This window comes from Falco biarmicus, chromosome 8 (genome assembly GCF_023638135.1).
Source record: "Falco biarmicus isolate bFalBia1 chromosome 8, bFalBia1.pri, whole genome shotgun sequence".
Classification (NCBI taxonomy): domain Eukaryota; kingdom Metazoa; phylum Chordata; class Aves; order Falconiformes; family Falconidae; genus Falco; species Falco biarmicus.
This window is the reverse complement of record NC_079295.1, coordinates 45675366-45691022: the sequence shown is the minus strand read 5'-3', so window position 1 is coordinate 45691022 and position 15657 is coordinate 45675366. Positions and strand designations below refer to the sequence as shown.

At 57.6% G+C, this 15657-nt stretch overlaps 2 protein-coding genes across 2 annotated transcripts; both read right to left on the bottom strand.

Annotated features, from left to right (window-relative positions):
• Nucleotides 1–233: 233 nt before the first annotated feature.
• LOC130153606 (protocadherin alpha-2-like) lies at nt 234–5241 on the bottom strand. Its single transcript, XM_056348685.1, has one exon. The coding sequence runs from the start codon at nt 3487–3489 to the stop codon at nt 340–342; it is 3150 nt and encodes a 1049-aa protein (XP_056204660.1). The 5' UTR covers nt 3490–5241; the 3' UTR covers nt 234–339.
• A 6763-nt stretch (nt 5242–12004) lies between these two features.
• LOC130153610 (protocadherin alpha-13-like) lies at nt 12005–15097 on the bottom strand. Its single transcript, XM_056348688.1, has one exon. It carries the CDS (start codon nt 15057–15059, stop codon nt 12384–12386), a length of 2676 nt encoding a protein of 891 aa, XP_056204663.1. The 5' UTR covers nt 15060–15097; the 3' UTR covers nt 12005–12383.
• Nucleotides 15098–15657: the final 560 nt, after the last annotated feature.

Sequence of the window (15657 nt, the reverse complement as noted above, 5' to 3'; positions counted from 1 at the left end):
AAGAACACAGAAAGGCATCACACACACAATATGGGGCAGATGCTCTACTGCGGACTCTTCATGCTCGGGAATGCCTCAGCCAGCTCAGATGGAAATGGGGCAGCCCTGGGAGCAATACTCTTCCCAAAGGCCATGTCGCAACAGCTCTAAACAGCAATGGCGTTCATTCCAGCCTCTGACAGAAAAACCCAAACGCTGATGAGCAAACCTCAGCTGTGGACAAGAACTGCTGCAGGGTGCGGCCAGATCTTCATTCCTCCCGTACCCCAAGAGTCAAGGGGCTCCGGCAAGGACACAAAGGCAGGTGCAACGGTCCCGTCAGGAGCCTCCAGCACCTGCTCAGCGACCACCACCCTCGGGCATCGGGGGCTGAGCATGGCCACCGCCACCGCCGGCCAGGGGGGCGGGCAACAAGGGCGACAGAGGGGCAGGGGCGTCGCGGGAAGGGGCGGGGAAGGGGGGGGCACTGACCGTGTCCAGCAGAGCGGGCGGCTCCGGCTGCGTCTCCTTCGCCGCGGGGCCGGGCGGCGGCGGGAAGTTGGGGCTGAAAACCATCAGGTCGCTCTTGCCCGCGCCGTCCGTCACGCACAGGCTCCGGCTCTGGCGCTGCGAGTACGACCAGCTCCCCACCTCGCTGGCGCACACCAGCGTCGCCGGCCCGGGCCCCGACAGCACGGCCGCCCGCGGCGCCCACCGCGACGCCCCGTACAGCACCACGGCCAGCAGGAACAGGCTCGACACCGCGCAGATGGCCACCACCAGCCACACGTTCGTCGACGCCGCCGCCGCCGCCGCCGCGCCGCCCTCCGCGCCCGCCGCCGCACGCAGCCCCGGCCCCGGCCCCGACGAGCCCGCGGCCGCCAGCGCCGCCTCGGCGCCCTCCACCAGCGACACGCTCAGCGTGGCCGTGACCGAGCGCGCCGGCTCCCCGTGGTCCCGCACCACGATGACCAGCCGCTGCCGCGGGCCGTCCGCCTCCTCCAGCGCCCGCGCCGTGCTCACCTCGCCGCTGTACAGCCCCACGCGGAACGGGCCCTTCCCCCGCGGCTCCCACAGCTCGTAGCGCAGCCACGCGTTGTAGCCCGAGTCCGCGTCCACCGCGCGGATCTTCGCCACCACCTGCCCCGCCGGCGCCCCCCACGCCGCCCACGCCCACAGCGCCCCCGAGCCCGGCCCCGACGCCGCCTCGCCCGCGGCCCCGGGGCCCGGCCCGCCGCCGGCAGGAGGCAGCAGCGCCGGCGCGTTGTCGTTCTCGTCCACCACGAAGAGCTGCACCGTCGCGTTGCCGCACAGCGGCGGCTCCCCCGCGTCCACCGCCCGCACCTCGAACTGCAGCACCTGCAGCTCCTCGTAGTCCAGCGGCTGCAGCGCCCACAGCCGACCGCTCTCCGCGTCCACCGACACGTAGCTCGACGCCGACCGCCACACCCCGCCCGACACCGCGCCGCCGCCGCCCTCCGCCACCGAGTAGCTCACGCGCCCGTTGCCCGCCTCGTCCGGGTCCCGCGCCCACAGCCGCGCCAGCTCCGCGCCCGCCGCGTTGTTCTCCCGCGCCAGCACCGTGTACACGGCCTGCGCGAACGCCGGCGCGTTGTCGTTCACGTCCGACACCGGCACGCGCACCCCGCGGCTGGCGCGCAGCGGCGGCGCCCCGCCGTCCTCCGCCCGCACCTCCACCTCGTACTCCGCCACCCGCTCGCGGTCCAGCGCCTCCCGCAGCACCAGCGAGTACGAGCCCGCGAACGTCGCCACCAGCCCGAACGGCGACGCCGGCCACACCGCGCACCGCACGCGACCGTTCGCCCCCGAGTCCCGGTCCGACACGCTCAGCAGCGCCACCACCGTCCCCACCGCCGCGTCCTCCGGCACCGGCACCGACAGCGACGTCACCCACACCTCCGGCGCGTTGTCGTTCACGTCCAGCACCTCCACCACCACCTTGCAGTGACCCGACAGCGGCGGCGTCCCTTTGTCTGTTGCTTCAACCTGGATCTCGTATGAACGGACGTCTTCAAAGTCCAGGGCGCCCGTCAGACGGATCTCACCCGACTTCGGATTTAAAATAAAAAAATTTAACCCCTTTAGGGGAAAAACATTGTTTGATGTAAAAGTCATTTCCCTGTTGCTTCCCTCGTCCGGATCCGTGGCGTTCACCCGCGCCACCAGCGTCCCCTCGGTAGCGCTCTCCGGCAGCTGCGCTTTATATACCGACTGGTTGAACTGGGGCGCGTTGTCGTTGGCGTCCAGTACCGAGATAACCAGCTCCACCGTGCCCGTCAGCGGCGGCCGGCCCCCGTCACTCGCCGTCAGCACCAGACGGTGCACAGCCACCGACTCGCGGTCCAGCGGTTTCGCAAGAACCAGGAACAGAGATTCTCGGTACTCTTCACTGCGATGCAAATCCAGAGCGAAATGCTCGTTGGGGCTGAGCGCATAGGAGAGCTGCGCGTTGGCTCCGATATCTGCATCCGACGCGCCCTCCAGCGGGAACCGGGACCCCGGCAGCGTGGTGAATTCTGCGATGCTGAGGTTTTTGCGGGCGGCGGGGAAGAGCGGGGCGTTGTCGTTGATGTCGGTGACCTCCAGCTCCACGTGGAAGACGCGCAGCGGCCGCTCCACCAGCACCTCCAGGCGCAGGGCGCACGGCGCGCTCTTCCCGCACAGCTCCTCCCGGTCCAGCCGCGAGCTCACCACCAGCGCCCCGCTCGCCCCGCTCACCTCCACGCTCGCCCGCCGGCCCTGCGCCACCAGCCGCAGCCGCCGCGCCTCCGCCTCGCCCGCCTCCAGGCCCAGGTCCTGCGCCAGGCGGCCCACCACCGTCCCGGCCTTGGCTTCCTCCGGCACCGAGTAGCGCACCTGCCCGCCGCCCAGCGCCCAGGCCGCCTGCAGCACCAGCACCCGCACCGCGGGCGCCCACCACACGCCCATCGCACCCGCCGCCCGCCCCGCACGGCTCCCCGCCGCCGCCCGGACGCGCCGGCTCTGCTGACCGCACCGCGCCGCGCCGCCCCCCCCGCGCTCACAGCCGGGCTCTCCGCCGCACCGGGGCGGAGCCGCCGCGCCGCTCCGCCGCCGTTCCTGAGCCTGCAGCGACACCGTGTGCTGCTCCGCCGCCTCGCACGCTCCCCGACAGCGACCGCGGACCCGCGCCGGCCACCTCCCACCGCTCGCTCGGCTGCTCCCCCCGCCTCTTCCTCTTGCTGTCCGTCTCCTCACTGCCTGCCTTTGGCTTGCATGCCTGCCTTCCTCCTCTTCCTCCTCTTTCTGACGTTTCATTTCGTACGGTCCCCTTCTTTCTTCCCACAATTCCTTTTCTTCCCTTCTCTTGCCTCGTTCCTTTCTTCTCTTTCTGCTCTTTTCTCCTTCCGCCTCTTCCGCCTCCTCCTTCTCTCCCTTATCCGTTTCGTTCTTGCCTTCCGTGCCCTTTTCTTTACGCCCCTTTCCCTTCTTTTTCCACCATGCCCCCTCCTTTACCCCACGCTGGCACATCGCCAGTCCCCTCACCGCCGCGGCGGTGGCCCTCAATGCCGGGGCCGTCCGCGCTAATTGCGGATCATCAGCGCTAATTACCGGCCACCGGTGCCGGAGAGAGGGACACTAACCAAGGCGGAGGCTGTTAGGGACTAACTCCGTCGGAGTCTACAGGGAAGGTCGGTGTGTGCTAGTCATCTACTTTATCGGTTCTTTCTTTCTCCTCGTCATCTTCCTTCCTCAATTACTGCCTTGCTCCATTTCTTCCTAGCATCTTCCTTTATTTCTTTCTGGTTTCCACTTCTCACTCCTTCTTCCTTTCCTCCGTTCTCTGCTCAACGCATTTCTGGGCACAGCAATAGCCTTGGTGACATGTTAATAAACTCGCTAATCCTTTCCTCCTTACTCCCGCTCTTCTTTCTTTTGCATGCTTGGCTATTGCTTGCTCTTCTTGCTTGGCACTGTTCCTTCCTTCCTTCCTTCCACTCTTTTCTGTTTGTCTTCTTTTTGTTGTCCTGACCCTCCCTCCCTTCTCTTCTCCTTCTCTCTTTGACTCTGCTTTGCCTCCTTAACCAACAAGTTTCCTGTATGATTACACCACCCTCCACATCGAGCACGGACTTGACCTTTGGCATGAGCTCTCACTCCTCTTCCCTGACGACTTCCACCTCTCCAGACCAGAACAACCTTCCCGCTTTCTTCCAGTCTCCTGAAGACAGACTGCTCCTGCACCTCCCGTTCTGGAAGAAGGCCACACTCCACAGCCCCTGTCCTCTCATGGAAGAAAATCCACCACCATCTGAAGCACAAGCTCAACGCTCAGGTACTTCGACATCTCTGCAGAAAGGCTCCAGTGAGCCCAAACAACCCGGGGGACTCTCTCTCTCGGCAACTCAAACCCATCAGAGCCCAGTATACTAATTCTCCAAGAAAGCTGAAAAAGCATGGGGCAAACACGGCTCCCAAGCATTCTTCATACACCTTGATGAAGAGCTGTTCTTCTGGCCTCATTTTCCACATCCACGCTGAAAGTCAAGCTCTTGCTTCTCCTTTCAGGCTGGCATGCTCTGCCAGCACAACACAGCAAGAACCTCGGCACCCAGGGGCATTAGTCCCCATGGAATACCTCTCACTCATTAGCACGACCCACCTGTCAAAAGCCACAAAGTTAAAACCATGGCATTTTCATTAGAACATCCCCTCGATGCCCAACACATCCACTCCGAGAAACGCTTTAAGGTCGCTCCTCCATCTGTACTCTCTGTCACTTGCTCACACTGTGCCCAGAACCAGCAAGAAAGGAATGACAGTAGGCAGTGCTGCTTTGCTGCTCCAATCAAAGCAATCACCGAGTCCAGCTCCCAATCCATCCACCATGAAGATACTATGCCTATACAGGAACAGAAGTACAGCTGTCTCTCAAACTCACGAGTGACTTACCTGTAGCATCACTGGTTGCTTCTTCATAAAAGAAACATGTTTAGGGGAGAGGAACTGGTTCTAAGGGGCACTTTGGCTTAACATCATGAGAGATTTCTCTGGAAGGTGGATGGGACATAACGAGCCACATTCTGCAAAAGCCTTGATATCACTGGGCAGTGCACAGTGCTCCCTTATGCACTGTGATCACAGGGGAAGTAGGAGGGACACCAGAAAGCTAAGGCTATTTTCTTAAAGTTAGTTTCAGTTCAAAGACTGGGAAACCACCCTCCACACTGACACCCAAGTGCCTGAAACTCTGCCACCTGACAGCTGCCAAAATTCAGCATTTCATCTCCTCCACTGTTACCAACATATTGTCGATGTGAAAGAAGAAAATAAGGGACATATAATTTTCTATGAGAGGAGAAGAGAACCATAGGATCCCATTCCAATGTATTGAAACGCAAGTGTTGCTGATTTCTTGAGTATGTAGGGCACTTCTGCTCCCTGGCAAGAATGAGAGCAGAGAGGTTGTGACGTATGAAGGCATGGTCTTAGACTGTGTTGCAACCAGAGACACTTTATTGTGCAGAGAAGGTCATACTTATATCTTTGAGCCCAGATAAAAATTCCAGCTCTATATACCACCAGGCTCAGGTCGTTCATGCAGTTATATAGCTATATATCATTACAAGCATGTAAACACCTTTTGGCTAGATATCCATGTTTATCTTTCTTAATTTCCTTTGTAAGACCCAGTTGTTCTCATCTCCTGTCAGATCAGACATTCTCCATCCTCCTCACAAACATCTCTTTTCAGACATTCTCCACCCTCCTCTCCCATGTCTCCACCTTTTTTTATTGTTAACTGCAACAAGGCAAAGGTTGTGTGTAGCTGGGTAAGCATGACCTGATTTGTGTTACAGTTAACTAAACGCTGAACCCAGGAAAAAAGGCATGGGAGACAGAAGCCAAACATCAATAAGACAGTTAAGGCAATTATAATAAATTCTGCAATACTTTTGATCCACTGCCTGAAGTTTCCCAGTCATGAGAAGAGACCAAAGGCATCCCACCCCTTGCTCTGCTGCAGATTTTTGTTTAGACTTCTAAGTTTTGTATGCTTTGGTGAGTTGATTCAGAGTGGTCACTCAGATTCATGCAACACATCCCATCGAAGTCTTCACACCCATGTCCCTGTGCTAACAATACAAAAATCAATAGCAGCTTGGTTCTATAGCGACACATGATGGACAGAATCAACATCTGCTAATAAGCCAGAAAGAGCAGTGCTTGTAATATTACTTTCTTTAGCAAGCCAGCAGCCTAACTTATTAAGAGTGTGTGCTGTACCTACAGAAGAGATTAGAGAAGCAAAAATATGCTGCATTCCAGAACTCAACCTGAGAATTACAGTCTGCTGTGAAGTCTGTGTTAGGAACACTTGACACATGGTGGGGTTGTTTAACATGTCCTGCGGTCCCTATATTTTGACATGATCTTATCATGTCTGACAGCATAGGGTTGTGATGCGAAGGGGCTGCAATGCCCATTTGCAGTCTTCATTGGCATTATCATATGCTAGTTGCTTTCAAAGTAAGCCTCGAGCTTCCTCATTCTCGACTTGTTGTTGCAAAATATTTTGAAGCCGATCAATAAAGGTAGTGTATGACTCTCTAGGACCCTGCAAGACTGTGGCAAATGACTCGCTAGAGGTATACCCAGTTTCTGGTATTTTCCGGACTGCCTTAATAGCCACCTCCTTAATTTGCAAATAGGTGTCCCTGGGATACCCTGCCTAAGTCACAAAAGCGGCATAATTATTTTCTCCAGCCAACTGCTCATAGCTAACAGCAATTCCCTGATTTAGGTTTTCAATCAAGGCCACTACACACAGCTCACAAAAATCAGATAACCACATCATATACTGCGTCAGAGTTAGTACCATATGAAGCAATGACCTCCAATCATGCGGCGTGAGTGTATAAGACTCTGCCATCGCTTCAAGAAGGGAGATAGTGAATGTACTATGAAGCCCCCCTTCCTGCACTGCTTTTCTTAACTCTTTAAAGCCTCATATTGCACAGGCTGCCAATCTGGAGACTGATTTGGCCGATAAAATTTGGGACATGCCATTATGACTCTCAAATCCCCTCGCTTAATCGCTTCCCGCTTGCATTTAGGCCACTGATACCCTGGACACCCTTTCACCCTCCCCAAAAACACAGTCCACTTGTGGCGGGGGTGGGTGGACGAAAAAGGTCTGGTTCCTTTTCTGCATCTACAGGACCTGGATCAAAAGGTTTCATAGTGTCAATGGAATCGTTGTCTGAGTTGTCCTGTTCCTGCACTTGGTCCTGTGCTGTGAGGGTCACTGCAACTGGCGATGGTAGCTTTGGGGGCAGGGGAGGTGAGGACAGAGTCGCCATCATTGACAGTGTGTTGAGAAGAGTCACGCTATCAGTGGAGTTTACAGCTTCCCCTGGTTTAGCACTGTTAGTAGAATTAGTCAACACTTGGTGAAGAGTAGTCAGGATTTGCCACCAAGTTGATAAATGCTTTCCCGTCACAGAGTCCCCCTCTGCAGCAGCAGCATACAATCGTCTGCCAACTGCTTGTCAGGCAGTAATTTGCAAAGTGCCATCAGGCAGAAAGTCTGGCACTTTGTGATGGATCCATCCTAACAAAGTCACTATCTGTGGACCCATCACAGCTCATTTCTGAGCGGCTGTTGCAATAGGTCCAGGCTGTGCTGCTGATCTCGGAATAACTTCCCTCCCATGGTTCCTGACAGCTCACCTTCATTGCAGGTCGCGGGTGCATAAAGTTAAAATTTCCATGGATGCTGGTTCAGTCGGGCCACGCCACTGGTTCCGGCTCCATGAGTCGCCTACTCAAACCCCATTTTGGGGGCAAATATTTTGGCATGTGAATGCACAGACTCAGGTTGTGGTGCAACCAGAGACACTTAATTGTGCAGAGAAGGTCATATTTATATCTTTGAGCCCAGATACAAATTCCAGCTCTATGTACCACCAGGCTCAGGGTGGAAACCATTAATGCATTTGCATAGCTATACATCATTACAAGCATGTAAAAACCTTTTAGCTAGATATCCATGTTTATCTTTCTTACTTTCCTTTGTAAGACCCAGTTGCTCTCTTACCTCCTGTCAGATCAGACATTCTCCATCCTCCTCACATACAGCTCTCTTCAGACATTCTCTATCCTCCTCTCATATTCTTATCTCCTGTCAGGAATGATCAGACATTCTCCATCCTCTTCTCCCACAAGAGGTAACCAAAGAGAGATTCAGAGAAGGCTGGCCAAATCTGATCAAATTTGAAAAAGCTTCTGCTTGACCAACACCATTCCCCATTAAAAGCAAGTGACCAAAGCTGCATATGGCAGATGACTTCTCACCTGTCAGGAACAGCATGGAGAACATCAAACTTCCAGTTCCCTCAGGCAAGTCTTCCCACTGCTCAAGATCACCCTTCGCATCAGGAGACGCCCAGGCCCCACTCAGCACCACTGCCACAGTCATGGCCACAAACATGCCAGTTTCCTTTCAGCCCAGCTTTGCAGACCTTTTTTGTAAGTGAGAGTACCATGGAAAAGCATACAGACGGTGTCATATACACCGTGTCCAGCAGACTCTCTGCAGCTTGCCCTTCGTGTTTCACAATGCTTTAGCAGTCTCAGATGGAAATCTTACACACCGCCAAGCAATACTATTTCCAAAGATGATCATAGAATCATTTGTGTTGCAAAAGACCCTAGACACCACCGAGTCAAATCATTAACCTAACACTGCCAAGTCCAGCACTAAACCATGTCTCTAAGCACCACATCTTTTAGATACTTCCAGGGACAGTGACACAACCACTCCCCTGGGCAGCCTGTTCCAATGCTTGACCAACTCTTAGGAGAAGAATTGTTTCCTAATATGCAATCTAAACCTCCTCTGGCACTACTTAAGGCCATTTACTCTCATCCTATCACTTGCTGCTTGAGAAAAAGAGACCCACACTCAGCTTGCTACAACCTCCTCTCAGGTAGTTGTAGAGGTCTCCCAAGCCACCTTTTCTCCAAACCAAACAATGCCAGTTCCCTCAGCCGCTCCTCATAAGACTTGGGCTTGACCCTTCCCCAGCTTCATTGCTCTTCTTCGGACTCACTCTGGCACCTCAATGTCATTCTCACAGTGAGGGGCCCAAAACTGAACACTGTTATTCAAGCTGCAGCCTCATCAGTGCCGAGTACAGGGGCGCAATCATTTCCCTTGTCCTGATGGCCACACTATTTCTGATACAAGCCAGGATGCTAGGGCCCTTCTGGGCCACCTGGGCACACTGCCAGTTCATATACAGCCGGCCGTCAAACAACGCTCCCAGGTTCTTTTCCTCTGGGATGCTTTGCAGCCACTCTTCCCACAGCCTGCAGTGTTGCGAGGGTTGTTGTGACCCAAGTGCAGGACTTGGCACTGAGCCTTGTTGAACCCCATACAATGGGCCTCAGCCCACTGGCCCAACCTGTCTGGATCCCTCTGCAGAGCCTTCCTACCCTCAACCAGATACACACTTTTGCCCAGCTTGCTGTCATCTGCAAACTTAACCTGATCCCGTCACACAGACCACTGATAAAGAGGTTAAACAGAACTGCCCCCCTCCCAGTACTGAACCCTGGGGAACACCACTTGTGACCAGCCCCAAACTCGTTTTAAATCCATTCAACACCCCTCTTTGGGCTTGGCCAGACAGCCAGCCTTTTACCCAGCAAAGAGTACACCCACCCAAGCCACGAGCAGCCAGTTTCTCCAGGAGAATGCTGTGGGAAACAAGATCAAAGGCTTTACTAAAGCCCAGGTAGACAACACCCACAGCCTTTGCCTCACCCACTAGGCAGGACATGTTGTCAGAGAAGGAGATCAGGTCAGTCAAGCGGGACCTGCCTTTCATAAACCCATGATATCGGGACAGCTCTAATGGCAGTGGGTATTGACTTCATGCAGTAAGAGAGCAACCAAAATGCTGAACAAGCACAGCACTGTGATGGATGTTCTCGAAGGGGGTAGGACAGTCTGGGGATGTTTGTTTTTTTGGTTGAAAACAAGGTTTTACATGGGTTCTTTAAGGTTGCCACTGCTGATCAAACGTTGAAAGAACATCAAAACGGGCCACAGTATGACATGACATTTCACCGGCCAGCAATGCAGTCCACAACCTGGCAGAAAGGGGCAGCAGGAAGAGAAAATGCCCGTTTCTAACACCTGTCTTGGGTCACACGCCTCTGCCTGAACACTTTGCACCACAAACTACAGTAACAACATACTTGGAAGAAAACCATAGCAAAAGTCCCTATTTCCTTTCTGACTTTTAAAATTACCCTGGAGAGCCAAACAAAATCAAGAAATTACACCACCGGGAGAGAAAACCTGGAAGGCCCAGCTGTCACCCTGCATCATGTCTCTTGCAACGCAGAATGAAAGAGGAGGAGGACAGAGGGTTTCATAAGAAAGCCAGGCCCTTCTCAGTGTCACTGCCACATGCACCTCTGTGACATGCCACTGTTTCTTTCCCACCCCAAGGTTCAGTCCAACTTTTGCTTCCCCTTCCCATCAATGACAGCACCATAAAAGGCATACAAATGGTATCACATACACTGTGTCCAGCAAACTCTCTGCAGCAGGCCCTTCAGGACTGGCAATGCTTTGGCAATTTCAGATGGAAATGTTACACACCTGAGAGCAACAGTCTTTGTTGAGGTCATGTTGGGACAGCTCTAATAGCAAAGGACATTGATTTCATGCTGAGAGAGACCAACGCACATTGTTGAGGAGCTCACCAATAAAGCAAATCGTATCTACTGCATAGGAGAATTTGGTTGAGGAGGTTGATGTGTATGCCACGCCACTTCTCCAGCCAGGAACACATATCCACAACCGTTCCCACCAATGGAAGCACCATAAAAACCATAGCAATGATATCATACACACAGTGGAAGACACACTCGGCCACTGAGCTTTCATGTTTTGTAATACTTCAGCCTCACAGATGGAAACTTCACATACCTGGGAGATGACACCTGGCATCACCTCTCTTGCAAAGGCGAAACAAAGAGGAGGAGGACAGAGTTTTCCACAAGAAACCACAGCTGTTACCAGCATGATCAGTAGCCAACAATAGAAATAAGGAATAAATAGTGCCTGGGGAACAATCACCACCAGAGGTCAGCAAGATCTCAGGAGGGGACAAAGCCAGGGCAGCTGACCAGAAGTGACCAAAGGCATATTCCATACCATATGATGTTTGCTCAGATATAAAAGCTAACAGAAAGGAGGACGATGGTGGGGCATTCGTTCCTTACAACAATTGTCTTACAGAGCAACCACTACCCCTGCTGGAGGGCCTGCTTCCTGGGAATGGCTGAACATCACCTGCTGACTGGAGATAGAGAATAACTCCTTTTGCTTTCCTTAGATTCCACAAGTGCAACTTCTGACACGGACAGAGACAGGCCCTACTCAGTGCCACTGCCACATTAACCTCTGGGACATGACACCGTTTCCTTTCCCACCTCAAGGCTCAAACCTACTTTTACTTACCCTTCCCATCAATGACAGTAACATTAAGATCATATGACGTCATCACACTCCCAGTGTCAGGCAGATACTTTACCACTGACTCCTTATCTTGGATCACAAGCGGGTTTTTTTCAGCTTATTTTTTCCCCGTGTTTGTCTAAAGAGTGGAATGATACAAATGATACAGCAGCTCAGGTTGGGGGGAGGCACCTGGCATCCAGCCAAGGACAACACACCACAAGGACATTGAGGGCATCTCAGTAACACACACTGTCTCAAGATCCAGATGGCCTCCATCTCCAGGCCCTTGGAGCCTGGGAAACAATCATCTTTAAAAGAATCCTTTATGGCCATCCTACCCCGTGCTTTCCTCTAAGCATCCTACATTCCCCACTCTGGGAAATGCATTATCAAGACAAACACATCATCTCCCATACTTATCATCTTATAACATAGCCTACAGTCTTCCCAAGGATTACTATTTCCTGCAGGCAAGTCTTCCCACTACACAAGGTCCTCCTTCACGTCAGGACACGGTCCAGGCCCTACTCATGTCACTACCACGTTCATCTCTGGAACATGACACAGCTTCCTTTCCCACCTCAGGGCTCAAACCTACTTTGGCTTACCCTTCCCATCAATGACAGCACCATAAAGAACACAGAAAAGCATCACACACACAATATTGGGCAGATGCTCTACTGCGGACTCTTCATGCTCGGCAATGCCTCAGCCAGCTCAGATGGAAATGGGGCAGCCCTGGGAGCAATACTCTTCCTAAAGGTCATGTCGCAACAGCTCTAAACAGCAATGGCGTTCATTCCAGCCTCTGACAGAAAAACCCAAACGCTGATGAGCAAACCTCAGCTGTGGACAAGAACTGCTGCAGGGTGCGGCCAGATCTTCATTCCTCCCGTACCCCAAGAGTCAAGGGGCTCCGGCAAGGACACAAAGGCAGGTGCAACGGTCCCGTCAGGAGCCTCCAGCACCTGCCCAGCGACCACCACCCTCGGGCACCGGGGGCTGAGCACGGCCACCGCCACCGCCGGCCAGGGGGGGGGGGCAACAAGGGCGACAGAGGGGCAGGGGCGTCGCGGGAAGGGGCGGGGAAGGGGGGGGCACTGACCGTGTCCAGCAGAGCGGGCGGCTCCGGCTGCGTCTCCTTCGCCGCGGGGCCGGGCGGCGGCGGGAAGTTGGGGCTGAAAACCATCAGGTCGCTCTTGCCCGCGCCGTCCGTCACGCACAGGCTCCGGCTCTGGCGCTGCGAGTACGACCAGCTCCCCACCTCGCTGGCGCACACCAGCGTCGCCGGCCCGGGCCCCGACAGCACGGCCGCCCGCGGCGCCCACCGCGACGCCCCGTACAGCACCACGGCCAGCAGGAACAGGCTCGACACCGCGCAGATGGCCACCACCAGCCACACGTTCGTCGACGCCGCCGCCGCCGCCGCCGCGTCGCCCTCCGCGCCCGCCGCCGCACGCAGCCCCGGCCCCGGCCCCGACGAGCCCGCGGCCGCCAGCGCCGCCTCGGCGCCCTCCACCAGCGACACGCTCAGCGTGGCCGTGACCGAGCGCGCCGGCTCCCCGTGGTCCCGCACCACGATGACCAGCCGCTGCCGCGGGCCGTCCGCCTCCTCCAGCGCCCGCGCCGTGCTCACCTCGCCGCTGTACAGCCCCACGCGGAACGGGCCCTTCCCCCGCGGCTCCCACAGCTCGTAGCGCAGCCACGCGTTGTAGCCCGAGTCCGCGTCCACCGCGCGGATCTTCGCCACCACCTGCCCCGCCGGCGCCCCCCACGCCGCCCACGCCCACAGCGCCCCCGAGCCCGGCCCCGACGCCGCCTCGCCCGCGGCCCCGGGGCCTGGCCCGCCGCCGGCAGGAGGCAGCAGCGCCGGCGCGTTGTCGTTCTCGTCCACCACGAAGAGCTGCACCGTCGCGTTGCCGCACAGCGGCGGCTCCCCCGCGTCCACCGCCCGCACCTCGAACTGCAGCACCTGCAGCTCCTCGTAGTCCAGCGGCTGCAGCGCCCACAGCCGACCGCTCTCCGCGTCCACCGACACGTAGCTCGACGCCGCCCGCCACACCCCGCCCGACACCGCGCCGCCGCCGCCCTCCGCCACCGAGTAGCTCACGCGCCCGTTGCCCGCCTCGTCCGGGTCCCGCGCCCACAGCCGCGCCAGCTCCGCGCCCGCCGCGTTGTTCTCCCGCGCCAGCACCGTGTACACGGCCTGCGCGAACGCCGGCGCGTTGTCGTTCACGTCCGACACCGGCACGCGCACCCCGCGGCTGGCGCGCAGCGGCGGCGCCCCGCCGTCCTCCGCCCGCACCTCCACCTCGTACTCCGCCACCCGCTCGCGGTCCAGCGCCTCCCGCAGCACCAGCGAGTACGAGCCCGCGAACGTCGCCACCAGCCCGAACGGCGACGCCGGCCACACCGCGCACCGCACGCGACCGTTCGCCCCCGAGTCCCGGTCCGACACGCTCAGCAGCGCCACCACCGTCCCCACCGCCGCGTCCTCCGGCACCGGCACCGACAGCGACGTCACCCACACCTCCGGCGCGTTGTCGTTCACGTCCAGCACCTCCAGCTCCACGCTGCAGTGACCCGACAATGGGAGGGAACCTTTGTCTCTCGCTTCGATTTGTATCTCGTGTAAATGCACGTCTTCAAAGTCCAGGGCGCCCGTCAGACGGATCTCGCCCGTCTTCGGATCAATGGTGAAAAGGTCTCCGTTACCGGCAGGATCCAAACTGACGATGCTGTAAGAAAAGTCCTTATTGATTCCGTCGTCCGGATCCGTGGCGTTCACCCGCGCCACCAGCGTCCCCTCGGTAGCGCTCTCCGGCAGCTGCGCTTTATACACCGACTGGTTGAACTGGGGCGCATTGTCGTTGGCGTCCAGCACCGAGATCACCAGCTCCACCGTGCCCGTCAGCGGCGGCCGGCCCCCGTCACTCGCCGTCAGCACCAGACGGTGCACAGCCACCGACTCGCGGTCCAGCGGTTTCACCAGAACCAGGAACAGGGATTTCCTATTTTCATCAGAGGACTTAACATCGAGCGTAAAGTGCTCGTTGGGGCTGAGCGCATAGGAGAGCTGCGCGTTGGCTCCGATATCTGCATCCGACGCGCCCTCCAGCGGGAACCGGGATTCGGCGGGGGAGTTCTCCGGTAAACTGAGGTTTTTGCGGGCGGCGGGGAAGAGCGGGGCGTTGTCGTTGATGTCGGTGACCTCCAGCTCCACGTGGAAGACGCGCAGCGGCCGCTCCACCAGCACCTCCAGGCGCAGGGCGCACGGCGCGCTCTTCCCGCACAGCTCCTCCCGGTCCAGCCGCGAGCTCACCACCAGCGCCCCGCTCGCCCCGCTCACCTCCACGCTCGCCCGCCGGCCCTGCGCCACCAGCCGCAGCCGCCGCGCCTCCGCCTCGCCCGCCTCCAGGCCCAGGTCCTGCGCCAGGCGGCCCACCACCGTCCCGGCCTTGGCTTCCTCCGGCACCGAGTAGCGCACCTGCCCGCCGCCCAGCGCCCAGGCCGCCTGCAGCACCAGCACCCGCACCGCGGGCGCCCACCACACGCCCATCGCACCCGCCGCCCTTCCCGCACGGGCCCCGCACGGCTCCCCGCCCGCCGCCCGGACGCGCCGGCTCTGCTGACTGCACCGCGCCGCGCCGCCCCCCCCGCGCTCACAGCCGGGCTCTCCGCCGCACCGGGGCGGAGCCGCCGCGCCGCTCCGCCGCCGTTCCTGAGCCTGCAGCGACACCGTGTGCTGCTCCGCCGCCTCGCACGCTCCCCGACAGCGACCGCGGACCCGCGCCGGCCACCTCCCACCGCTCGCTCGGCTGCTCCCCCCGCCTCTTCCTCTTGCTGTCCGTCTCCTCACTGCCTGCCTTTGGCTTGCATGCCTGCCTTCCTCCTCTTCCTCCTCTTTCTGACGTTTCATTTCGTACGGTCCCCTTCTTTCTTCCCACAATTCCTTTTCTTCCCTTCTCTTGCCTCGTTCCTTTCTTCTCTTTCTGCTCTTTTCTCCTTCCGCCTCTTCCGCCTCCTCCTTCTCTCCCTTATCCTTTTCGTTCTTGCCTTCCGTGCCCTTTCCTTTACTCCCCTTTCCCTTCTTTTTCCACCATGCTCCCTCCTTTACCCCACGCTGGCACATCGCCAGTCCCCTCACCGCCGCGGCG

Bases quoted from the DNA above. Each gene is read 5' to 3' on its own strand.
- LOC130153610 (XM_056348688.1), bottom strand. From the start codon at position 15,059: ATGGGCGTGTGGTGGGCGCCCGCGGTGCGGGTGCTGGTGCTGCAGGCG.
- LOC130153606 (XM_056348685.1), bottom strand. From the start codon at position 3,489: ATGTGCCAGCGTGGGGTAAAGGAGGGGGCATGGTGGAAAAAGAAGGGA.